At 38.6% G+C, this 26,284-nt stretch overlaps 2 protein-coding genes across 2 annotated transcripts in view; both read left to right on the top strand.

The window, feature by feature from the left end:
- The first annotated feature begins 1,522 nt into the window (after nucleotides 1-1,522).
- On the top strand, nucleotides 1,523-16,108 carry rab12 (RAB12, member RAS oncogene family). The gene is made up of 6 exons (XM_081375442.1): nucleotides 1,523-2,017; nucleotides 3,794-3,854; nucleotides 6,798-6,936; nucleotides 7,014-7,103; nucleotides 9,245-9,349; nucleotides 13,108-16,108. Exons 1-6 carry the CDS (start codon nucleotides 1,813-1,815, stop codon nucleotides 13,213-13,215), a joined length of 708 nt encoding a protein of 235 aa, XP_081231568.1. The 5' UTR covers nucleotides 1,523-1,812; the 3' UTR covers nucleotides 13,216-16,108.
- A 1,279-nt stretch (nucleotides 16,109-17,387) lies between these two features.
- Nucleotides 17,388-26,284, top strand: part of mtcl1 (microtubule crosslinking factor 1) — a 76,024-nt gene continuing 67,127 nt past the window's right edge. Inside the window, exons 1-3 of the mRNA XM_081374050.1 lie at nucleotides 17,388-18,343; nucleotides 22,056-22,280; nucleotides 22,427-22,585. Of these exons, the coding sequence (XP_081230176.1) occupies nucleotides 17,600-18,343; nucleotides 22,056-22,280; nucleotides 22,427-22,585 (1,128 nt within the window). The 5' untranslated portion in view covers nucleotides 17,388-17,599. The remainder of the gene's footprint in view (nucleotides 18,344-22,055; nucleotides 22,281-22,426; nucleotides 22,586-26,284) is intronic.

Genomic DNA, 26,284 nt, shown 5'->3' on the forward strand with positions numbered 1-26,284 from the left:
TTAGATTGTATTAGTTAAAACTATTTTTTTTTTTTTACTGTCAAAGAATAAAGTTTGTTTTTGACTCTTAAAAGAGTTTTGGTTCCTTGCCACTGGTTTGCTTAGTTGATGACATTTAATATTCAACAATATTATTGATCTGCCTGCATTGACTCCATTATAGAACTGAACTGAACTGAGCTGGTGATGGCATCGTTTTCTCCAGAACAGCTATATATATACAGTAGTCAAAAGTTTGGAAACATTACTATTTTTAATGTTTTTGAAAGAAGTCTCTTATGCTCATCAAGCCTGCAGTTAAAAAACAAAAAACAAAAAAAACCCGTAATATTATGAAATATTATATTACAATTTAAAATAATGGTTCTCTTTTTTAATATACTTTAAAATGTAATTTATTTTGTGATGCAAAGCTGAATTTTCATCAGCAAGTACTCCAGTCTTTGGTGTCTTATGATCCTTCAGAAATCATTCTAATATGATGATTTATGATCAATGTTGGAAACAGTTGTGCTGCTTAATATTTTTTTTATAACCTGAGAAAATTTTTTTCAGGATTATTTGATAAATAAAAAGTTAAAAAGAACTGTATTTATTTAGAATAGAAATCTTTTGTAACAATATACACTACCGTTCAAAAGTTTGGGAACAATAACTATTTTTTTTAAAGAAATTAGTACTTTAATTCAACAAGAATGTGTTAAATTGATAAAAGGTGATGGTTACGATTTATATCGTTAGAAATGTTTTTATTTTGAATAAATGCTGTTTTTATGAATAAATGCTGTTAACGTTTTACTCATCAATGAATCCTGAAAAAAGTATTCCAAAAGAATATATTAAACAGCATAACTCATAACCATCATTGATAATAACTGAGTATCAAATCATCATATTAGAATGATTTCTGAAGGATCATAAGACACCAAAGACTGGAGTACTTGCTGATGAAAATTCAGCTTTGCATCACAAAAATAAATTACATTTTAAAATATATTAAAAAAGAGAACCATTATTTTAAATTGTAATAATATTTCATAATATTACTGTTTTTTTTTTTTTTTTTTACTGCAGCATAAGAGCATGAGCATAAGAGACTTCTTTCAAAAACATTAAGAATAGTAATGTTTCCAAACTTTTGACTGGTACTGTATCTATATATATATATATATATATATATATATATATATATATATATATATATATTAATTAATAATTATATAATTAACTAAATTAATATCTCTGAACTATGCTGGACTACGACACTATTTTCTTCTATATCTGCTGTACAGCAGAAACAAACTTTGTTGCATTATTTTCCTATTATCACTGTAAAGTTGCTTTGAAACAGTCTGTATTGTAAAAATTTCTATATAAATAAAGGTGACTTGACTTGACATAATAAAAAAAATGAAGACTATAGACTAATAAAATAATATATAGTTAATAGTGGCTGAAATATCAGGTAGAATGATGGTGCTTTTCTAGTAAATAACTATTGAAAAAGCAACATATGTCTGCTATGGATATGAAATATTATTTCTAAGTGATGAATCGTCCCAAGTGTGTTTATTCTAAAAGGGAACTTTGCTCCGCTCTTCCTTTGGAATGCGTCGGAACCGGAAGTGGTGGTGACGTCACGGCCGCTCTCGAATTCCCAGTGCTGGACAACAACTGACTGACTGACTGAAAACTTTGACAAACTCTTCCGAAAAGCCGCTTTAAAGTGTTTTAAAGTTCCCCTCCGTGATGCGCGGGTGTGTTTGAAGCGGGCTGGCCGTGTGGCAGATGTGGACTGGCCGTTAGTGGTGGATGGAGTCGGGCTTCGGGGTCCAGCGGAGGGCCGGTGGAGGCTCACCCGCTGTGGGAGCGTCGCAGCGCCGCAGGAAGATGCCGCCCAGAGCCGCTGATTATAAACTACAGGTGATCATCATCGGCTCCCGCGGTGTGGGAAAGACCAGCCTTATGGAGAGATTCACGGATGACACCTTCTGCGAGGCGTGCAAGTCCACTGTGGGTAAGACAAACTATTGAGAAATACTGACAGAAATAGATGGAGCAGCTGTCAGTCAGTCTGGATGGTAAACAACAATGACTGTCAGTTTATTTGTGTACTAGTGCCTATTATCTTTATACCTCGTTATTATAACAATACATACCACGTTATTGTGTTTACCTGCTCACAAAACAAATAAATTCCAGTTCAACTGTCCAAGTTATGGATCGTTCACTAGATAGATAGATAATGAGGGGACAATACATACAGTTTAGTATAGTATAAATAGTGAACTATTAGTAAACTAGATGGCTAACTATTGGTAATTAATAAACTCATTGGTTTAGTATGGCTAGTTAATTATATCCCGTATAGCTATTAATATACTATGGACAGTATGGAGTAATAGCCTATTTGTATCTGAATAATTTGTAAGCTGCAGATTGTTATCATAGTGTACTTAGTAAACCATAGATGGTTATTATAATGATTATACATAGCTAACTTGACATACTAGTTTAGTATAGATTGATAACTATAGCTAGTTTGGATAGCTTTGGTAGTTAACAGTGATTAGATGGTTTCATGGGTATTAGTTTATTGTGGAGATGTGTGTAAATTTTATATATATATATATAGAGAGAGAGAGAGAGAGAGAGAGAGTATACATATATACATACAAAGAAAACCATTATATGAAAATCACTTCTTGGCTTGTGACATTTCATTTGATATAATAATAATAATAGTTTGTTAAAATATAATAATAACACAAATGAATAAAAGCAATTCAGATGATTTAAAAGGGTTTTAATGTCAGTTTAGTTTGTGTCTAAACTATTTTCATCCCTCATTCTCGTGCCCAGTTCTTCTGTAATGTCATTACACGAGAGATCTGCCAAGCGCTGAATCAATCTGCATCAGTCATGTGAACAGCAGCACATTAAGAGAACACACAAAAATGTATTTAAAGGGATATTTCACTGCTGGAAAGATGAATGTGTATTTAAATTGGGTCATTTATGTAGCAGAAATGTGAAATTATTTTAGAAGTTGGTGCCTTCTAGACTGAGAAACGCCAGAAAATGTATGTTTGGCTCATGTGGATGAAAGACTACAACTCCCAGAATGCACTTGCTTCGCTGCCCTATGAGGACACTCCCAAGCCACGCCTACCGGTTACAGAGGGCAGTGTCGGGAGAAATGATACAGCTAGGCTACTAGTCGACTGGAAACTGAAAAGATGGCGTTTTATCGTGAGATCCCCCTATGGGCGGGTTGAACACATGCGGAACGAGCTCCTCCTACTGGCTGTAGTCTCTCGCCTCTGGACAAAAGAGACTCTGATGACGATAAATGATGATTTTTGCGTCATCTGAGTTTTTTTTCCAGACACACAATACAGAAATCTCTCGTCTCAGGGGGACACGAGGGAGGGAAGCACGCACTCGAAAATACTACCGGGTTTCTACTGATACAAAGCTTAATGCTAATCGGTGAAGTATCCCTTTAAATTATAAAACCCTTTGATACAAAATCAGTGATTTTTAGCCTTTAACTACATGAAACTGTTACGGCAAGGTTATCACTCACTCATGACAGGCTCAGATTATTTGCATGCTGCTATCTAACCCAGTATCCCAGAATAGCCAGACACAGGTTCACACAGCTGCTGCGACATGCCGGACACAAATATGTACATTAAATATGAATGATTTCAATTATGAGTTTGATTAGCATGAATTTTGAAGAGTTTGACTGATCTTATTTCTTTTTGTTTTGTCTGTGGTTTTGAAGGTGTGGATTTTAAAATCAAAACAGTGGAGCTGAGGGGAAAGAAGATCAGGTTACAGATCTGGTGAGTGGAGAGGAAGTGCTGTGTCCTTATCATTGACTCAGCCCGCCATGTCACTTCCTGTGTCTCAGAAGCACATGAGATCAAGTCGCTCGGCACAAAGTCATTCATTCCAGAGCGGAGTCTCTGAGACCCAGCCAAACATCTTTCATGTGTAGCTTTTGAGATTGATGTGTTTGCTTACGGTTAACCAGCCGTTAACTAACACTGAGGCCTTGAGTGTACTAAACTCACAGCTAGATTTAAAATTATGTTAGAAAGCATATCTGGGGTTATTAAAGCATTACCATAAACTCATCAAATCTGTGATTACACACTCGCAGCATCCCAGAATTCAACAGTGAATGTAATTATGTGCATTTAAAGTGTGATATCACTAATATCATCTCACTAACTGAAATGTATGTCCATGTATGTCCATGTACGTCCCTGCTTACCTTCTCCTTATCAATCCCGCCGACCGCTGGCTGTTAATTCTATTCTATTCAGTTTGATACTTTCAGATTCTATTCTATTCAGTTTGATTCTTTCAGATTCTATTCCATTCAATTTGATTCTTTCAGATTCTATTCTATGTAGTTTGATTCTTTCAGATTCTATTCCATTCAATTTGATTCTTTCAGATTCTATTCTATGTAGTTTGATTCTTTCAGATTCTATTCTATGTAGTTTGATTCTTTCAGATTCTATTCTATTCAGTTTGATTCTTTCAGGTCCTATTCTATACAGTTTGATTCTTTCAGATTCTATTCTATTCATTTGATTCTTTCAGATTCTATTCTATTCAGTTTGATTTTTTCAGATTCTATTCTATTCAGTATCTGATTCTATTCTATATAGTTTGATTCTTTCAGATTCTATTCTATTCAGTTTGATTCTTTCAGATTTTATTCTATACAGTTTGATTCTTTCAGATTCTATTCTATTCAGTTTGATTCTTTCAGATTCTATTCTATGTAGTTTGATTCTTTCAGATTCTATTCTATGTAGTTTGATTCTTTCAGATTCTATTCTATTCAGTTTTATTCTTTCAGATTCTATTCTATTCAGTTTGATTCTTTCAGATTCTATTCTATTCAGTTTGATTCTTTCAGATTCTATTCTATGTAGTGTGATTCTTTCAGATTCTATTCTATTAATTTGATTCTTTCAGATTCTATTCTTTCTATGTAGTTTGATTCTTTCAGATTCTATTCTATTCAGTTTGATTCTTTCAGATTCTATTCTATTAATTTGATTCTTTCAGATTCTATTCTATGTAGTTTGATTCTTTCAGATTCTATTCTATTCAGTGTGATTCTTTCAGATTCTATTCTATTCAGTTTGATTCTTTCAAATTCTATTCTATTCAGTTTGATTCTTTCAGATTCTATTCTATTAATTTGATTCTTTCAGATTCTATTCTATTCAGTTTGATTCTTTCAGATTCTATTCAGTTTGATTCTTTCAGATTCTATTCTATTCAGTTTGATTCTTTCAAATTCTATTCTATTCAGTTTGATTCTTTCAGATTCTATTCAGTTTGATTCTTTCAGATTCTATTCTATGTACTTTGATTCTTTCAGATTCTATTCTATTCAGTTTGATTCTTTCCGGTTTGATTATTGTGTCCAGTTCTCTTGTGGTTTGGTTCTAATGTATAATCCTCTGTTTCTTCTATTTGACTGCTCTGATCTGTCCAGTTCTGTTCTATTCTCTTTTATTTGGTTTGTCTCTGTCAAATTCTATTAGATTCTACTTGTTTCGGTTTTGTTTGATTTCATTTGGGTCTATTCTGTACATTTCTATTCAGATAGAGTTGGGATGCCAATTTTCAGGAATTTTGAATTGCCGTGGTTGATTGTGATTTAAAATTAATTCAGAAAATCACATGTGGAGGACTCCAAATAATTAAAAATGATCTGCATTTTCCCTTTTAATACAGTCAGGCTGTTTAACATAAGTTTTAATTTGTTTAAATCACAGTTCATTTATAACTGATAATGTGGCACTTATAGAAAATGCAGATACAAGACTTTCTGATTGTGAATTTTGAGTCTGCTTAATTTTTTTATTATTTTTTCAAAATAGATTAAAAAAAACAATGGATTAGAATAATCAATTAAATTAACAACAACAATGAATCAATCATAGATTAATCATGAGCATCCCTAGTTCTGTTCTACGTAATTTAAATGGTTCTATACTATTTTAGAAGTTCTATTCTGTTCTGTATTGTTATTCCATAACTTGTTTGTTCCAGTGGAGTCTGGGTCAGTCATCTACTAACCAATCGCAAACTAATACTAACCCACCCACCCACTTTAGGATTATTTCATTTCCCTTTGACCCTGAAACACACCGGCTTCTCTCACAACACACTCCTTCAGATGTCTGCTTGTGAACCGTGTCTGTAACACATGTCCGCTCACGTCCAGCTTCCCAGCATCCTCGGCTCCTTCACTGTCCGTCTTAACTGCTCATTGACATGTGACGCCTCACCGGTCCTCATTGTGACATCATATCCTGTTTTGGAAAAATGCAACCAGACTAGGGTGGATAAGGTACAGTAAAAACGAGGAGATAAACATCTGTCATGTGTTTTTTCTTTTCCCTTTGAATCACGATGTGAAAAATCCTCTCATGAAAGACTGCTGAGACATATGAATGCTCCTTGAAATAATTAAAGTAAAAGTCTTTATTTTGAACTTCCTGTTCTTATTTTGAGTGAATCATTGAGTGCATGTTTTTTGTCTTTCGAATCTGTGATAGAAATTAAACAAATTGATTTCTTTTTCAGCTGTCTCCACAAATCCCTCTTACCTTTTCATCTTCTCCCCTCCAACCACCTGTGATTATAGAGACACATTGCACTGTTAAATCAATGCTCTTTCTTCTGCAGTCTAACATATGATGTATTCCCCACTCTGAATGCTATGAGAGTCTAATTACGGTGAATAATTGCAGGGACACAGCAGGTCAGGAGAGGTTTAACAGCATCACGTCGGCGTATTATCGCGGCGCTAAAGGCATCGTGCTGGTCTACGACATCACCAAGCAGGAAACCTTTGAAGACCTGCCTAAATGGATGAAGATGATAGACAAGGTGCTCAAACATCAAAAACACTGATTCATTTTCGGTTGTGCTGCAGTTATCTAACCTTTGGGTCTGGTTCTGTGCAGTATGCGTCAGAGGATGCTGAGCTCTTATTGGTTGGGAACAAACTGGACTGCGAGTCTGATCGCGCCATCTCTCGGCAACAAGCTGAGAGGGTGAGGCCACTGTTATTTTAGTATTATTTATATTATGTGATTGGGCTGTTAAAAGTTAAGAATGTAGTTTCAGTTCATTCATCACACTATAGAAGGTCACGTTGAGTGCATTGCATTGTGGGATATGATATCTGGTTGTATTTTAGGTCATGCATGCAGAAAATGTGCATAATGCGTTTCTAAGCATCCTTCAATTGTATGCATTTCCAAACAATTCTAGCTTTTATTGTTATATTTTGTACATTTTAGAAATTTTGTCGTGCTTTTTTAATTTTTTTTAAATATTTATTTCTATTTATCGTTACTTTTAGTCATTTTAGTACATTTCAATCTAAACTTATTTCATTTAGTTATCAAGGCAACATTTCTGTTCTTTTCTGACCATCTAAAGTGGTCATATGATGCTATTATGAGTGTAACACAGAATAGCTTAACATGCTTTAAAAAATACATTGTTTTTCACATACTGTACATTATTGCAGCTCCTCTGTCCACCTTATTCCTGACAGGTTAACTGCGTTTTGAATTATGGGTGGCACTTCCGGTTTGGGGAACTTCCATTTAAAAAGACTGAAACTAATCATTTCGAATCATAAGGTTGCCCTACAAATAAAGCTGATCCATCAGTTTGACTGGATGAGCTATCAGTTTTCCTTCATGATTTATTTTCAGACATCATGAGAATAATGTAACTATGGAAGCTTGTTTCCGCCACAAAATAAAAATAAATAAAAGATAATTGCGACTTTTTATCTCACAATTGCGAGTTTACATCTCGCAATTCTGTCTTTATTTCTCAGAATTGCGAGATATAAAGTCAGAATTGTGTGAAATAAAGTTGCAATTGCGTGTTTTAAAGTCAGAATTGCGAGATATAAAGTCACAATTGCGTGTTAGAAAGTCAGAATTCTGACTTTTTTTCTCGCAATTGCGACTTTATATCACGCAATTCTGACTTTATATCTCAGAATTCTGACTTTATATCACGCAATTGGGAGATATAAAGTCAGAATTGCATGATATAAAGTCGCAATTGCGTGTTATAAAGTCAGAATTGTGACTTTTTTTATAAACTATTCTAAGGTAAAAAAAAAAAAAGTCTGTCTTTTTCTTCCCCTTAGAATTGGACTTTATATCTCACAATTCTGAGAAAAGATGTCAGAATTGTGAGATATAAACTCGCAATTATGTGTTATAAAGTCAGAATTGCGTGATATAAAGTCGCAATTGCAAAAAAAAAATCCGAATTATGACTTTATATGACGCAATTGCGACTTTATATCTCGCAATTCTGACTTTATTTCATGCAATTCTGACTTTATATCTCGCAATTCTGAGAAATAAAGTCAGAATTGCGAGATGTAAACTCGCAATTGTGAGATAAAAAGTTGCAATTATCTTTTAAAATGTTTTATTCAGTGGCGGAAACAAGCTTGATTAACACTGATGTTAAAATAACACTTCTTATGCAACACTGATGTTCACTTTCAGAAGTTGTAGGGATGTTTTCTTGTCACAAAAAGAATGTGAAACGTATGTAGGTTATATAATTTTAAAGATAATTTAAGTTTATTTTACACACTGTATTGCATATCGAATATCGCATTATTTAATGAGTTATCGCATATTGCATTTTTCTCCAAAATCGAGCAGCCCTGTTGTTATTTCTGTAGTATAACCTAAATTTGGCATTTTGAATTCAGCTCTATAATGCTGTCTCAGGTTTACCTTGACATTTAGTTTGGTGGAGGAAAATGTCTTACAGTCCACTGTCCAAAGCCCTGGACACAGGGACATTATTATCCTGAGTTCTCCACAAAGAGATTCTTTGAATGCTCTAAATAATGCCTCCGCCAACCTTTCCAAACCCACTGAGACTAAAACGTACTCTATTAGTGTGCGAGAACACACTTTAGTTCACCCAAACATTATTTACTCAATCCAGTGTCTTTCAAGAGTATCATAAAAGCAGTCCATAAATCTTCTGAAGTTATATATGATAGCTAGGTGTGGTAATATTCTAGAAGAGAACTGATTGCATTTGAAATGTAACAAATATTAAATTATTTTGAATATTTAACCCATTCAGGAGAACCGTCACACTGAAATAAAGTACTTTGTTTTTTCTTCTCTGATGGCAGTTTGCTTCACGGATATCAGGGATGCGTTTCTGTGAGGCCAGTGCCAAGGATAACTTTAACGTGGATGAGATTTTCCTTAAACTAGTTGATGATATTTTGAGTAAGGTAAGTGGAGCTGTTTTATTAAAGGAACACACTGACTTTTTGGGACTTTAGCTTATTTACCGTATCCCCCAGAGTTAGATAAGTCCATACATACCCTTCTCATCTCTGTGCGTGCCGTAACTCTGTCTGACACACCCACCGCTAGCCTAGCTTAGCACAAAGACTGGAGGTAAACGGCTCCAGCTAGCATACTGCTCCCAATAAGTGACAAAATAACGCCAACATTTTCCTATTTACATGTTGTGATTTGTATAGTCTCAGCGTGTACGAATAACAAGGTCACATGAGACACAGACTTGGGCGGAGTGATTTACTCCAACTCTGAGAGAACTCTCTGCTCCTCACCACGGGGCTTCTCAGGTGCTGTAAGTAAATCACTCCGCCCAAGTAGCAGTGCTTCGCCTTCTGAGAATATAGTTCCCAGTATGTATACGGTTAGAAGATGGCTGTGTGTCATGTGACCTTGTTATTCGTACACGCTGAGACTATACAAATCACAACATGTAAATAGGAAAATCTTGGCGTTATTTTGTCACTTATTGGGAGCAGTATGCTAGCTGGAGCCGTTTACCTCCAGTCTTTGTGCTAAGCTAGGCTAGCGGTGGGTGCGTCAGACAGAGTTACAGCACACACGGAGATGAGAAGGGTGTGTGTGGACTTATCTAACTCTGGGGGATAGGGATCGACCGATATGGATTTTTTAGTGCCGATGCCGATACCGTTTTTTTTTTTCATCAGCCTTAGCCGATGACCGATACGGGCTGCCGATTTTCTTGGGCCGATATTTGGAGCCGATACTGCTTTTGCTCACTCAATTTAAATCATAAAAATGACACAATGATGATAACAAACGTTACAAGTCTCAATTTAAAAAAGGAACATTTATTGAACTTTATTATTGAAGTAAAAAAAAGTTCAGTGCTAAAATTACTGAAAATAAATATTTAAGCATAATTCAAATTCTTTAAGTAAATTCTGAAAATAAATATTAAGCATGAATAAAATAATTACACTATTGCATACAGTAGCAACAAGCAAGCAGCATAATAAACGTCTGTCTTTGCTATGCAGCCATGAACTGCGCTCTCCATGATGACATGGAGGAAGGATTAATTTATTTCCTGCCCTTTACGACTACATATATTTATGGAGATGAGAAATAAAAACCCGCCCTGTCCAGCTATGATCAGCTGTTCGGCCGAGTTTTCGATACTGTCGTATTATTATTCCACCACAGATGCGGCATTCTGAAAAGTTGAGATGTTTTTATCTTGATGCGGCACGGACGCGCTTGGAAAAAACAAGCGCGTCGCTTCCATTATGAGCCTACATTTGAAATAACGAACTTGAGCGCGCAAAAGACGCGATATGTGAACAGGCCCTAAAAAATGTATTTGTTTTCATCTCACCACGGCATAGAAGCGCCTGGACAAACGAGCGCGCTGCATCGCATGCGTGTCGCAACTGCGTCGCTTCTTTTATGAGCACACGTCCAAACCTCAGCCAGGTGGTCGCTGAATAAAACTCCCACAAATATCACGGAACAACATCGGCATTATTTAATCCTATGACCAGTGTTCGTAACAGCTGCCGTATGCATATGGATGGCCTCAAACTTAGCTATTTGCAGCTCCTTAAATACAATGACAAGCAGTTTTATAGATGAGGCATTTGCGTTTTCCATTTGGACCCACAAACTTGCTTAGTTGCACGCACATATAGAGCAACGTGTTTCCACTTTTAAAGTGTATGGCAATATTTCAGCTAAGTCAAACAGTTAAAAGATGCTTTGAAAGTTTAAAACTTGCCGTTGTCTTGAAGAGGCTTCCAGCACTCTGCTAGTGTGGGAGGGGCAGTGCATGGGCTGCACGTGAACTGCATCGTCTCCAGCAATTCAGAGCTGCCTGCGGACGCCTGTCTGTAAATAATGCCGGGAAAAAACTATCGGCGAACGCAGCAGCCGCGTATCGGCCGATGCCGATACACGTCAAACCCGCAAATATCGGGCCGATTTGTCGGCCGACCGATATATCGGTCGATCACTACTGGGGGATACGGTGAATAAGCTAAAGTCCCAAAACGTCGGCGTGTTCCTTTAACTGTTTTGATGAATTCTTTGCCCACCACAATGTTCACTTTAAAACATTTGATAAAGTATCGTGAGTTTGACTGAGAATGTGGCATTCATCAGCTATCATGGGTGTTTCTGGCTCAAATAGTGTCACCAAGAGCTAAACAGAGTTTTTAGGATGTCAAAAGCCAGAATTTGACTATTGGCATAAAGTCAGACCCATTTTCCAGTTTATTACGGCCAAGAACAGCTCACTTAGACAGGAAGGAACAGCATGTAATCAACTGAAGTTTGTTTTGAACATGACATTTAGGAGACCAAAGCAGGCGAGATATTCCATTTATATACTGAACAAAAACTTTAAATATCTTAAGATGATCAAAGATTTGATTCCACAAACTTTTGCAAATGCAGTAGTTATGTGTTATTTCTTCCTCATTCCCCATTAGGGCTGCACGATTTGGAGAAAACATTCTAATTGTGATTTGATTTTTAATTAATCAATAAAACAAACATGAAAACAGAACTAAAACACATGATTACTTCATAGTTTATTATATTTATCATATTATATTTTTTACTATGTTTGTGTATGTCCTTAATGTGTTATTTATTCCATTGCTGTTGCATTGTGGGACGGGGAACTAAGAATAAAACATTTCACTACATCACATCATATGTTTTTGTCAAATAAAGAACGGTAAATTTGCAATATGTCTTTATTTCTTCATTTTCAAATGTCAAGCTTTTATTTTTGGCTGAAAACCGCAGGGAGCCTTTAAAGCATCTCTTTTAACAACAGCTGGTTTATAAGTGCTTCTCATTACAAGTTAAGGAAGATGGTCAGTGCATTTTGCGTTAAAAAATGCACGTTTTAAAGGGGTGGTTGAATATGATTTCACTTTTCTAACTTTAGTTAGTGTGTAATGTTGCTGTTTGATCATAAACAACATCTGCAAAGTTACGATGCTCAAAATTCAAAGCAAAGGGAGATATTTTATTTTTAAGAAATCGCTTTTTAAGGACTACAACAAACAGCTGGTAGAGACTACATGACATCACTAACCCTAGAATTTACATAAACCCCGCCCCCGGAGCACGATTTATAGATTATCATGACAGAAAGTGCTAATCAATAATTAGAAGATAACTACACATAAGCTTCATAAATTTACCAAATAACCATTCAGAAATGTTGTCACTTCTTGAGTCTCTCCATCTTTGTCCGAATCCGGTTTAAACATAAAAGGCTAAAAGTTTATGACATTTTTCAGTGCATGTGTGTGTGAGGTAAAAGGACACAAACTCTTTAAGCTCCGCCCTCTGTGCCGGGAGCAGCAGCTCATTTGCATTTAAAGGGACAGACACAAAAACTGCATTTTTGCTCACCCTCAAAAATGTACAACTTTATCATGCTATATAAAAATATATGTTGGCCATTTTAAGCTAAAACTTCACAATACACACTCTGGGGACGTCAAAGACTTATTTTACATCTTTCGAAAAGCGCATTATACCACCCCTGTAACCGACCCAACATGCATTTCGGGTTTTTTTTATTTCGATTATTTTGCAGCCCTGTTTGGCTTCTCTTTTGAGCAAGATCTTGCCATTTTTGTGTGCAGTGTGCATCAGACAAGTCAGTGAAGAGTCTTATAATCTTACAAAATGTTGTGTTTTTCCACAGATGCCACTTGAAGTCCCCAGTAGAGAGCTGTCCAACAGTGTCCTGTCCCTTCAGCCCGAACCTGAATTCCCACCAGAGCTGCCTCCACCTCGCATGCGCTGCTGTTGAGACTCGGCTCACGCTTTATTTAGAAACCCAACACCTCCTTCGCTCTTATAACCCAACACATGCTGTTACAGACTCCCGCCACCAGGGGTCCATGTCCTGATGCCCTCACATGGTTGATGAGATGATGGCCTGTCATTACCAGAGAAGATGAAAGACAAAACGCTCAATATTTAAAGCATTTAATCCTCCCTCGCTATAGATTTCGCACAAATGATAGACTGTGCAATTAATTATAGTCCATATTTTGGTACTTCTAGATGCCAATAAAGAACATCCGTATCATCACACACACAAAGATGCATTTATTTTTGACGGCCCATACATACACTACCTCATTTCTGGGAAGCACACGATTGCGTTGATCTGACACGTGCCTTTCCTATCGGATACTGCTGCACACGCGCCACAAACACGCATCATATGTGTACAAACGTGTGTCATAACCCATCAGCTCCTATTTATGTAGTATCATTTACTCTTAGCCGAAGCAAGAAACTACCGTTTATATTGGATGACGGATCCTCCACCCTTGTCTTTCGCTTCTCTTCACGTTTCAAGCACTCATTCAGTGTTTCTAATGGAAAACGTTCCCGGCCTCAAATTAAGAAGCTCTTTTCCAAATCGATTTGGCATTAAAAGCGAAGTGGATCTTCATTTCATGCCTAGTGGAATTAATTTATTTCGCCTGTGGCCCGTTATTAATCACCAGCAATGGTTTTGGGGTTGAAATTTTTGTCTTTATGCCTTACGTTCTATCATCGTTACTGTTTTTGAGGTTGGATTTTGTGTTATCCGTTGTGTTTTTTTTGCACTACAATCCATTCATCGCTAGTTTACGAACAGCTAAAATGCAGAACGTTAGTGAAGGACCTGTGTACAGAAGATTAACCTCATTATTCAGAGTTTTGTTATTTAGTAGGCCTCTTTCAGTGTCATTTCACTCCAGTAGAATAAAGGAAGGTTATTATTTGGGTGTCGTGTCGCACAGACTGAGTTCATTGTTTTATGCGCCGGATCTGGACAGCAGAACGGAAATGCTCTCACCGAAAGGGCTATTTCTCCGTGGAGAGCGGATGGAGAATAAAAAGGGACATTTAAGAGGACCGTGTTGATATTTGATACTCGGACAGCGTCACTAACTGAAGGACACTTGTTCTCTTCAATTAAAACCACTCTGCGTTCCTGAAAAAACAAACAAAAAAACACTGATTTACGTTGAATTGAGTTATTTGCCTGTGTTAGGACTAGGAATGATTTAGTTGTGTAATATAACAAAACTTTATAGCTGGTGTTTGATTGGAAACACTATTTTAACTGAACTGATTAGCTGGCACCAGATATGCAGTGCAACTGGTTTTTGGGAAATTATGCTTTTTTCATAGCAACTGTCCTTCAATACAGAGGCCTGTGCGCCTGGAACGAACAAAACTATATCACTTATTGGATGAATATCATAAATACATTTGGGTCATATCTGACCCCAAAATCAAAAGCAGAAAATAGTTTGCTTAAAAAATAATTTGCTATATTTGACATTATTTTTATGATAGTTAAGCCCCGCCCCTTCTAATTACCATAATGTTTTCATCTTTAAAGAATGGCAATGTAACAAATATTACCAAATATTGTTTCATTGTTTTTCACAAATAATTATAATGCAGAAATTTCTTTATCATTACAGTGATATGAGTGGAAATGTGCTTAATTTTCTTAAAAATAATGTCATGATTTTCATTATCTTTATGCAAAATTGTAAAAAAAAAAAGAAGAAAAAAAATCCATTTGAAGTGAAATATGACCTGTAAATGTTCTGGACAGTTTTAATGATATTCACTGTACGTCAACTTAATAGAAAGATGATGTACTTGTGTAGTGGAAGCGCGTTTGCGTTGTTTATAATGCATCAGAAACCAGTGTTGTACTAAACAACCCAAACCTGAAGTCTGTTGTCTGTCTTCGAGAGACTAATGTCTTCTGCTGAGGTGAAAAATAGCTTTTTTGTTCTGTATTATTATTATAATAACCTTTCAAATTTAACTTTTTAACTTGTGTGTCCTTTGAAAGTTTAATAACCAACCTAAACCTGTGGATTTTGTGTAGTGTTAAAGAGAGTGTAGTACTAACCTCAAAACGTTCATGTTTGCAGGCTTGTGCCATATTGTAACCTTATGAGATACTCTAATGATCCTTTTCACCAAGTGCTTTTTACTTTCTTTCTCTGCAGGATTGGCAAATTTATCATTTATTTTGGATAGTAATTGAATCTAGAGTCAGATTTGCTATAATTTTATCATTATTTACAGCAAAACCCCACTGGTATTTGCGTTCAAGGCGCTCTCTTTCGAACCTTTTTGTTTGTATTTATATTTTATTTTGCCTCCGTGTATGAAGCTTATAGTCGGTCTTCCCAGAGGAACTGACTTCATGTTCTGCAGAAAGACTGTCAATGACGCATCCGTTGTCTTGAAAAAGTTAAACCCAACACGCTCTTAAAACTTCTCAATTAGTAGCAATACTTGTTGCCTTTATGAACCTCCATTTTGTACAGAATAAGTCTTGGTTTAGTCTCTCAGCCAATCATTGTATCAGTATTTACTACATTACAAAAAAACAAAAGTTGAAACATCCTCATGACGTTGCAAAATAGAAGAGTTCTTTGTACGAATAATACATTGATATTAGTTATTTGAAACAGTTTGGCATGTTTAAGTAGTTTTGTGGTATTTATAACTTGTTGCATTTTTAAACTAATGAAGTGCAAATAAAGATATATATTTATTACATAGATGTGTGTTAGTAATTCTGATGCTTTTCCTCCTGTTTATGTAAGCATAAACTTACTTTTGCACAATGTTATTCCATCCATTCTTATAAAACAAAATGTTTGATTGTGTGTTCAGTGTTTGGGATCTCACTTTTATTTTCAGAGATGTACTGCATTTTTTTCACAATATGATGGCGCTATTGGATAAACAAGTTAATTGAAAAACTACAGCAATGTAGCTTTTTTAGATCAAGATTAAAGTTTTGGTAAATGCTCACTGGGAATTTTAGAAATATGAGTGCAAACTAAAAGGTAGGCCTATCAGTTGATTGTGTGTGTGTGTGTGTGTGTGTGTGTGTGTGTGTGTGTGTGTGTGTGTGTGTGTGTGTGTGTGTGTACAGTAGGCCCACCGTGCAAAAGTCTTCGGTCACCACCAAATTTGTTGTTTACGAATGTTTTAATGAACATCCATATTTATTTTTCCATATCAACGTCCATATTCCATATTTAAGATACCAACTGAAAATACATGAAGTAGCCTACACAAAATATAAAAATAAAAATAAATATCTGAACAGTATGGCTTCTTTAAGCAAAAATCTGTATTTAGTGTGACGTGGACTTTTTAAAGTTTCTCAAAGAGGAAACTCTGAGAAACTTCTCATCATAAAGATTTCTTGGCCTTCCAGTCCGTTTCCATTCCATTTAGGTTTGATAAGAGAGCCGGTTTCCTGCTATTGCTCAAGTGTAGGGAGCTCACTAAACACCTGCCACTTTAGCCTATAGAAGCCATTTCTTTCAGATTTGTTTTTCTGTTTTTTAATATTGCGTACAAATTTACTGTATTTTTCTGGTTAATTTCCTGTATTTCAACTCAAATCGCCCGTTAATGGCAACATCCTCTTTTTAATAAATAATTGCAAGTCTATATAAAAATATATTTTGTAAAAAAACAAAACAACAGTTTCTTTTTCAACATTTAGTGTTAAAATGGTGCTATATTTGGGATATTCTGTTTAAAGACTATCAGTTATGGTTTTCATTCAAGATATTATTGTTTTTAACAATATCATATTTTTAAATATTAAAATAGTATTAGCTTATGCTATTTTATTTACACCTGTATCTAATGATAAAAAAAGTATTTATCTCCCTGTTTCTCTGTAGTAGTGTAGTAGTGGTGTGTGTGCGCGCGCGCGCTGCTCATTGCGTCTCCATGCGTACGCACGCGTGCCTGGCCGGTACCGGAGCGCGAGGAGGGGTGTGCCCGGTGCTTGTGTGTGAAAAACAGGCGCATGCGCATGCGCTCCACGAGACCTGAGACACGGACGGGGAGCGTCAGACCGCAGCGGCTGCAGATTTTCCCGTCAGCCTGGGGGGAGAGGACAGCAGGGAGAGATGATGGGAGGACTGTAATCCCGGGGGAGGGATGGACCATGGACGGACGGATTGATTCAACGCACAGAACCACGGAGATTCTCACTTGACACAACACTATCCACCGTATTCCGTTCGGAAGCGCGAGGAACGACACGGTGATGGCAAGTGCTTTACGGTTGCGCGTCCATCTGAAGTGATGAGACAGAAGCGCGCGGCTGAATCCTTCTGTCAGGTTGTATAATGGAGAGCTCCAATGGCTCCGACACCAAACCGCAGAGCCATCATCCTCATCCTCAGGTGGAGAAGAAGAGGTTAAACCGCGCGCCGTCCCCTGCCAGACCCGTTCTGAAGGATGTCCACTCGCGAACGGCCAAACCGATCGTGCCAAAATCCCCCAAATTCAACAAGCAGCAAACGTCCTCCGCGCCGGTGACGCCTCACAGCCGCGTCCCGAGACGCACCGTCCCGGGCGCGAAGGACAAAACCGCATCAGCACCTGCAAAAAGCAACATCAAACCCTCAGCGACAAAAAAGGCGGTTAAGGTCACTCAGCATGCAGCATCCGAACCGAAACCGGCGTGCAAAGCGATTGATACCGCCGCTCCGCAGATCCCCAAGAGCAAGGGGAGGCTCGCCCCGATACGCGTTCCCACCGCACGCGGCGTCTGCCAGACGGACAGCAGCTCGGATTTGTCCGATTGTCCCTCCGAACCGTTATCCGACGAGCAGAGACTGGTTCAGGCCGCCAGTAGCGATGCGGAGTCCGGCTCCGGTTCCGGTTCTAGTGAGCAGGCGGTCGGGGTTCGGGTGCGCGCGCTCGCGCTCGGAGCGGGAGGATCTCAGGCTTCACCGGCGCCCGGTGCGCACGCGGACCAATGCAAAGCGGAGAAAGACGCACAATTCAAAACGGAGGGTAAGGAAATGGCCCAGGAGGAACTGCTGAGGGAAATCGAAGACCTTCGATCAGAAAATGACTACCTCAAGGTGAGCCGACACTCTCAAATGTAGGCTACTATGGTACCATGGTATTCTTAGAAGTGACTTTAATCATCTAATACGGTTGCATGATATTGCAATGCAAGGGATCATAAGGAGAGAGTGCTTTCAATCCTTACCCAAAAGTATTGTGGTTGTATGGGACAGGGGTGGTGCTTTGATATACAGAATGATTGAATCATTCAATGTCATGTACAGAATATTTTTAGATTAATGTCTGGTGTTCTTCAGGAGGATTATGGGTTGAGCTGCTGCTGTAAATCCACATGACAGTTTTACACCTTGATTTGTTTTTTCACGTGATGGCCCTCTTGATAATCTGGCTCATGTTTTAAATTCATCCTACTCATTTACACCTCTAGACCAACAGTACTGCAGCATCATTTGTCCCTGAAAGCATCTAGTCTCACTAGTGTTTATTCCTTTGACATACATTTGATGCCAGAGTACATAAATACTTGAAAGTAACATGGCACAACCATGTTTTTTTTTTTGGACATGTACAATGGCAATACCTTGCTTTTTATTACTGAAGTACTATACATGTCATTGGAGTGCCATAAGCATGTTACAAAATCCTATACAAGAAGAATTGTGATGGTATTAGTTGACAGTGCCACTGTACTAAAGTTCTTCAAGATACTTAAAAAAAAGTATTTATATAGCACATATAAACACAGCTAAGCTGACCAAAGTGCTGATCAAATCACAATTACATAGCATAAAACAACATAAAATAATATTCTAAAACACCAGAGAATAAAGATTTAAAGACCGTAGCCGCTGGCTTCAGTCGCTAGTGTGCCTCCTGAGGCCAGGGGAGTGAGGTTTACACACACAGCTCTTACTGGCCTACATCTGTTACACTCACTCCCTAAACATTACTCCCATCCGGGTCACGGCACCAAATGTAACCGGTCCTACTTGACTTGCTCTAGACCTGACTAGCGTCAGTCGCTAGTGTGCCTCCTGAGGCCAGGGAAGTGAGTATTTATTTTTTTCTTGCACATTGAGTCTTGCACTTGAGCACATTTTCCCATGTTAAATAATAAATACGACCTCACATTGTCAGTCACGTTTACACACTGCCTCCGAAACTTTAGTCCGTCGTAAAAAAAAAATTCAGATCGGGTTAAATTTTCTATGTTTTTCGCATCCGTAGCAAGCATTTTGAGAAGTTTTTTAACAATTCAGAGCCACCGTTCAAGCAAACGCCAAAATCCAGAACTATTCAGGATCAATTGGTTCACGGAAATTGGTGGTCTTCTTTTTAATATGTGGCTCCAGTATCGCTAGCAAAGCATCAAACTGAGCCACTGACATCCTGAAGTAAACTTTGAATCGCTCGGGATAATCCCTCAGCGAACTCTCCTTCCTCTCGATGCAAGCTCAGGATTGGATGGACCCAATATTTCCTCTTTCTTTTTGTCTTTTTAAGAAGAGAGGACAACAAAATCATCCCCACTGCTTGAAGACTTCATTTTGTATTGTTTTGCGAATTTTTTTCCGCAACGGATTAATTAATACGCATCTGACTTAGTGTGCAATGTATCTGTGCATGATGTATTTTTAGGATGACGAATACGAAAATACGCATAAGAAAATTTCGCATTCAGTGTGCAAGAACCTTTAATGCCCTACATCCATTAAACGCACCCCTCTAAACCCCACTCCCATCCGGGTCATGGCACCAAATGCAAACGGTCCTACTCGACCCGCTCCGAGTGGGATTCAAACCGGAGTCTCTGGCGTGGGAGGCGGGTGCTAAGAAAGATGCTAAAGAACGTAGCCGCTAGCGTCAGTCGCTAGTGCACCTCTTGAGGCCAGGGGAGTGAGGTTTACACACACAGCTCTTACTGGCCTTACATGAGGAGAGCGAGATCTAGATCCATAAATCTGTATTTTAGGTCACATCAGTCCACAGAGCGCAGATGCATCCAACAGGCATCAGAAAGACCCTCAGAACTCCCGCAGGAAACGCATCACAGTCTTTGCTCTCTGTGTGAAGTGTGATGGGTAGATGAAGGCAGGCCTAATTAGCATAATTCCATAAATGATTGATCTTATTTGTCAGATGCGCCAGGGCTCGACTGCGGTCACAAACAGGATTTTCATAAGTTTATCTCTGAACGCTGCATGTTAATCCGCTTTAGTAGCTGTGCGTGTAATTCTGCGTCCCCTCAGTACACATACGTTCTTAACACACACACACACACACACACGTCCCTCCTGACCCTGAGCACCCCTCTGCCTCCATCTGTGTGCTTATCTCTCTTTTCTCTGTCTATCTCTCTAAAAGTAATACTGCAGCATGTATTGTGTGCAGCTCCATGTTAGTACTATTAATCATTTAGTCCACCATAACTCATGTTTGACAGGAACATCCATACAGAACATGGCAGGTTGCTGCTGTCACATGACATGGTCCCCAACATACAGTGAAGGTCATTGTGTTTGGGCTGTTTGTCACTGTCTGTCTCTCTTTCGCTGTCTTTCTGTCTTTCTTCCTCGACTTTGTTTTTCACTGAATCCGCTGAGGCATTGTGGAGTATTTACTGGGAAATGAGGCGTCACAAATGACCGTCATTCATTACAGTTCAGGACGGGGGTTTCACCAATGACTACAGTTTCTTTACCTGCAGTCTTTTTCTTTATTCTAGTTGGGAGGTTGTTCTTGTTACCCTGGAAATCCAGAGTTCTCGCGAGAGCACAAGTTGAATTTGCTCAGCGAGTTTACTCTGGCGTCGAGTAATGATGCTCATTAACTATGCCCTTGTATCCGAGCAGCACCAATCACATCGGGTTATCTGATATAGGCGGGCTAGAGGTGAGCTAAACAAGAAGGGCGTTTTTGCTGTTTTGCCGACCGGATACGGCAAGAGTCTAATCTACCAGTTAGCTCCGCTGGTAGCTAAGCGTATGGGGCTTGTTGTGATTGGTCGTAGTGTTATCCAATTGCTTGCAGTGAGATTTTCAAATGCATGCTTGGTGCCGCCCCTCGAGCTGGCCGATTTTAATTAGTCGACGCCAGACCATTAATCTTTCAGATTTAGGTCTGGATTTCCAGGCTATGTTCTTGTCATTTCAGACTGTGATTTCTGTTCAATTACATTCCAAAATCAGACCAATTAAATTAAGTTGTGCTCACACTTGGCATGTTGGTTGGATTAAAACGAAACCTGGTGCGATTGCTCTGTTACTGAGAGTAAGTGTGAACGCTGCCATCCGAACCCTGGTGTGCACCAAACAAACGGACTGAGACATCCCATTGTTTGGGATGTTCAGTAAGTTACGACGCAATACGTAATAAAAGCCGACTAATCAGGTTGTGAACATATCCTTATGCCTTTAGGTTCTGTGTTAAAATGCCAATGTGAATGCTAAGCAGACCAGAACCATTTTTTGGTCCAAACCAATTAATCCGGACTACAAGTGTGAACACACCTTTAGAAACCTGAATGAGGATTCTGATTCTGATTCTGATTGTCTTTCTGTTTCTAATCATGATTTTCATTCTGATTCTTATTCTCATTCTGATTCTAATCCTAATCCCGATTCTCGTTTTCCGGTTCTGATTCTCATTCTTTTTCTGTCCGCCATTCTCATTCTGGCCTTAATAAAGTCAGTTTATAAAGTTAATAAATCCCGATTCTCATTCTGCTGTTCATTCTGATTCTAATCCTGATTGGGTTTTCTTCAGGATGAAGTGGACGAGTTGCGAGCAGAGATGGAGGAGATCAGGGACAGTTACCTGGAGGAGGAGGTGTACCAGCTGCAGGATATACGCAGGGAACTGGACCGCTCCAACAAGAACTGCCGGATCCTTCAGTACCGCCTGCGCAAGGCTGAACAGAAGAGTCTGCGTGTTGCACAGACCGGACACGTCGACGGAGAGCTTCTACGCGGAATGGAGCAGGACCTGAAGGTGTTTTTGTCATAGAGAATGGAAACATTTTGAATGTGATGATAAATTTGTTTTAATATCTGATTTGTGTAAGATAAGTATTGAGCTCTCGAACTTATGTTGCACAGATGAAAACACGATAATAAAACATGTGTCTCTGCCCACAGGTGGCCAAAGATGTATCTGTGCGTCTGCACAATGAACTGGAGACGGTGGAAGACAAGCGGACACGGGCGGAAGATGAAAACGAGCTGCTCAGGCAAAAGATCATCGAGGTGGAGATCTCCAAACAGGCCATGCAGAACGAGCTCGAGAGAGCCAAAGAGGTACGATACGCCAGCTCACCGGATTTGAGTCCATATTAGATTCCTGCACACTTTTATTGAATTGGATAATGGAGGACAAGAAGTATTTTATAAGAGGAGACTCTTTAAAAGCATATTTATGTACTAGTGTGGCTATTGTGCAGCTTTTTATTCATGAATGGTGTTCACTGTCAAGTACAGAGAGTGGTTATAACTGTTACAGGGATATTCTGGGTTACTTACAGCTTAATTTCTGTGTAAAGCCTTTTAGTTTTTTTGTACTACTACATAAAATAATTTCCTCAATTTGTAAAAACAAGCGGGAATTGCATTTACAGTATTACTGTTCACAACGAAAGTCTGAAGCAGCTCAGATTGTTTAAAGGGATATTTCACCGCTGGAAAGATGAATGTGTATTTAAATTGGGTCATTTATGTAGTAGAAATGTGAAATTATTTTAGAAGTTGGTGCCTTCTAGACTGAGAAAAGCCAGAAAATGTATGTTTGGCTCATGTGGATGAAAGACAACAACTCCCAGAATGCACTTGCTTCGCTGCCCTACGAGGACACTCCCAAGCCACGCCTACCGGTTACAGAGGGCAGTATCGGGAGAAATGATACAGCTAGGCTACTAGTCGACTGGAAACTGGAAAGATGCCATTTTATCATGAGAAATTACCATTTTTCCGTCATCAAAAGTTTTTTTCCAGACACACAATACAGAAAACTCTCGTCTCAGGGGGACATGAGGGAGGGAAATACAATAATAATGTATTATTAAATGTTGGAATTAACAATAACTAAGATTAACAAACACTTTAGAATTATTTGTATTGTAAAGTGTTACCTATATATTAAATGTTTATTTTCATTGCAGCCAACCTCCACTGTAAGTGCAGTACTGTAACTGTAAACACGCTTGTTTTCATCAAGTGACAAATAATTTTCTGTGGTAATCGGCAGCATTATTAGGCTTAAAGTGATACTGCACCGATTAGCGTTAAGCTTTGTATCAGCAGAAACCCGGTAGTATTTTCGAATGAGCGTGCTTCCCTCCCTCATGTCCCTCTGAGACGAGAGATTTCTGTATTGTGTGTCTGGAAAAAAACTCAGATGACGCAAAAATCGTCATTTATCGTCATCAGAGGCTCTTTTGTCCAGAGGCGAGAGACTACAGCCAGTAGGAGGAGCTCGTCCCGCATGTGTTCAACCCGCCCATAGGGGGATCTCATGATAAAACGCCGTCTTTTCATTTTCCAGTCGACTAGTAGCCTAGCTGTATCATTTCTCCCGATACTGCCCTCTGTAACCGGTAGGCGTGGCTTGGGGTAGGGCAGCGAAGCAAGTGCATTCTGGGAGTTGTAGTCTTTCATCCACATGAGCCAAAAATACATTTTCTGGCTTTTCTCAGTCTAGAAGGCACCAACTCCTAAAATAATTTCACATTTCTACTACATAAATTACCCAATTTAAATACACATTCATCTTTCCAGCGGTGAAATATCCCTTTAAGTTTTAAATAAACCTGAATATTACTTCAAGGCAGCATAGACAAACCTGGAAATGACCCACAGACTGTAAAATTGCTGTGATGGAAATCTTGCTGTATCACCTTAGTTGAATAAGGCACTGAAACCCGGATGGCCGGATGGTTAGAATTCCACCCACGGTTAGTGTACTGTGAATTGCTTTGAAGTATGGACGAATACATTTAACTTTGAAGCTTGCTGTCTGTGCATTAATGCATGAGAGGCTATAGCGGTGCACACTGCTTCTGCTTCTGTAATCAGATACTGAGGAGTTACCCTGGAGTTGCTCAGGTTAATGTTAAACTAATCTGGAAAGGGTGAATCACAGTAGGACCATCTGTATCTGTACATGTAGATGAACTGCAGTATGGAGGGGGCCTTTATGTCAGCACCAAAGTTTATGCTTTATCGGATATCACTGTTCATGTAGTGTGTACTATACTGTAGCTGTTTGTGAATGTAAATGGTATGCAAAGTTTCAGAGTTTTTGTCTCCCAAAAGAAAGAAGCAATTCTGAACCGCATGAAATGAGTCGTCAGTAATTACAGTCTCACTTCCGCCTCCAGCCTATGTAGGTTTGTAACAAATTTGCATAATGAGAAAAATCATCTGCATTGCCCCGCCCTCAAACACTGTAGTTGTAGCTGATGCCTGGGAGAGTTTGGTTCGTGTTGTTCTTGTTGAGAAGACACTGTTTTAAGCTGCCAAAGCAAATCAACTTTAATGCACTTCCAAAGGATGAGGACTGATAAGGCTTTGGGTGAGAATTGAAACGGTAAAATCGATTCCATCGTTACTGTTCGTATCAGAGTGCTGAGGAAGATTCAAAGCTGAAATTCAGATTTTTTAATGGGTGTTTGGTTTCTGACATGCACTGAAAGCGGTAGACAATCACAACAGACTGGGCTATCTGACTAATCAGAGCAGAGTAGACCAATCACAACAGACTGGGCCATCTGACCAACTAGAGCAGAGTAGACCAATCACAGCAGACTGGGCCATCTGACCAATCAGAGCAGAGTAGACCAATCACAACAGACTGGGCCATCTGACCAACTAGAGCAGAGTAGACCAATCACAACAGACTGGGCCATCTGACCAATTAGAGAAGAGTAGACCAATCATAACAGACTGGGACATCTGACCAACTAGAGCAGAGTAGACCAATCACAACAGACTGGGCCATCTGACCAATCAGAGCAGAGTAGACCAATCAAAACAGACTGGGCCATCTGACCAATCAGAGCAGAGTAAACCAATCACAACAGTCTGGGAAGTCTGACCAATCAGAGCAGAGCTGGCTCTCAGAAAGGAGGGGTTTAGAGAGACTTAATCCTTTTTCTAACCATTTCTGACACTGTGAGGAAAGAGCTGATGAGAAGATTAAACTGATTTTGACCTTGGATGCATGTAAACCTCTTGTCTGAGACTCCAAAACAAAATTAATAAGTTTAAAATAGCATAATTGGGGCACATTATAGTTCGGGTTATGGGTTGGTTTAGACCGCTTACTCAAGCATGAGCAATTTTAATATTGATGCTTGATTTTCTGCCATCATTAGTATAATTTTAGGCCGTTTGTGGTTGGTGCATTTATATACAGTAGATTTAATCTGCCTCTTCTGTATATCACCTTTTTACAGCATCTTCAAACGTGGCTAATCAAAGTCAGATTTTACTGTCGAACTTCTTATTATTTCTCTCTTGTTATTTCAGTTCAAACAGCAGAGGATCACAACAGTCAATCATTACACTGGTATCACAGAATCCCCTCTGAGATCTGCTGCATTGTAAAACATCCCCTGGGGGGAACAGTAAATCTTCTTAAAGAAATAGTTCACCTAAAAATTATTATTTACCCACCCATGTTGTTCAAAACCCATATGACTTTCTTTCGTGGAAAATTCATGCTGCATTTTCGACATGACAAAGGCGACGATGACCTTTGTCAGTGTTAATTTTTAGGGGGAACTGTATGCTGTCAGCCTTTATGGTGTAAATAAACCTGAATTTGTTTTGTTTTATTTTTGCATTAATATTTAAAACGTAATTTGGAAAGGTAAACACACTAGTACACACACACAAGGACAGATATAGTGAGGGTGAAGGAGAAAAAGAGGTAAAGCGTTGAAATGAGTGTTAGCGCTGTGTGAGCTATAGCACGTCTCTCTCTTGAGGTTTGCCCCAGAA

Source organism: Scardinius erythrophthalmus (genome assembly GCF_964197995.2).
Source record: "Scardinius erythrophthalmus genome assembly, chromosome: 9".
NCBI classification, from domain to species: domain Eukaryota; kingdom Metazoa; phylum Chordata; class Actinopteri; order Cypriniformes; family Leuciscidae; genus Scardinius; species Scardinius erythrophthalmus.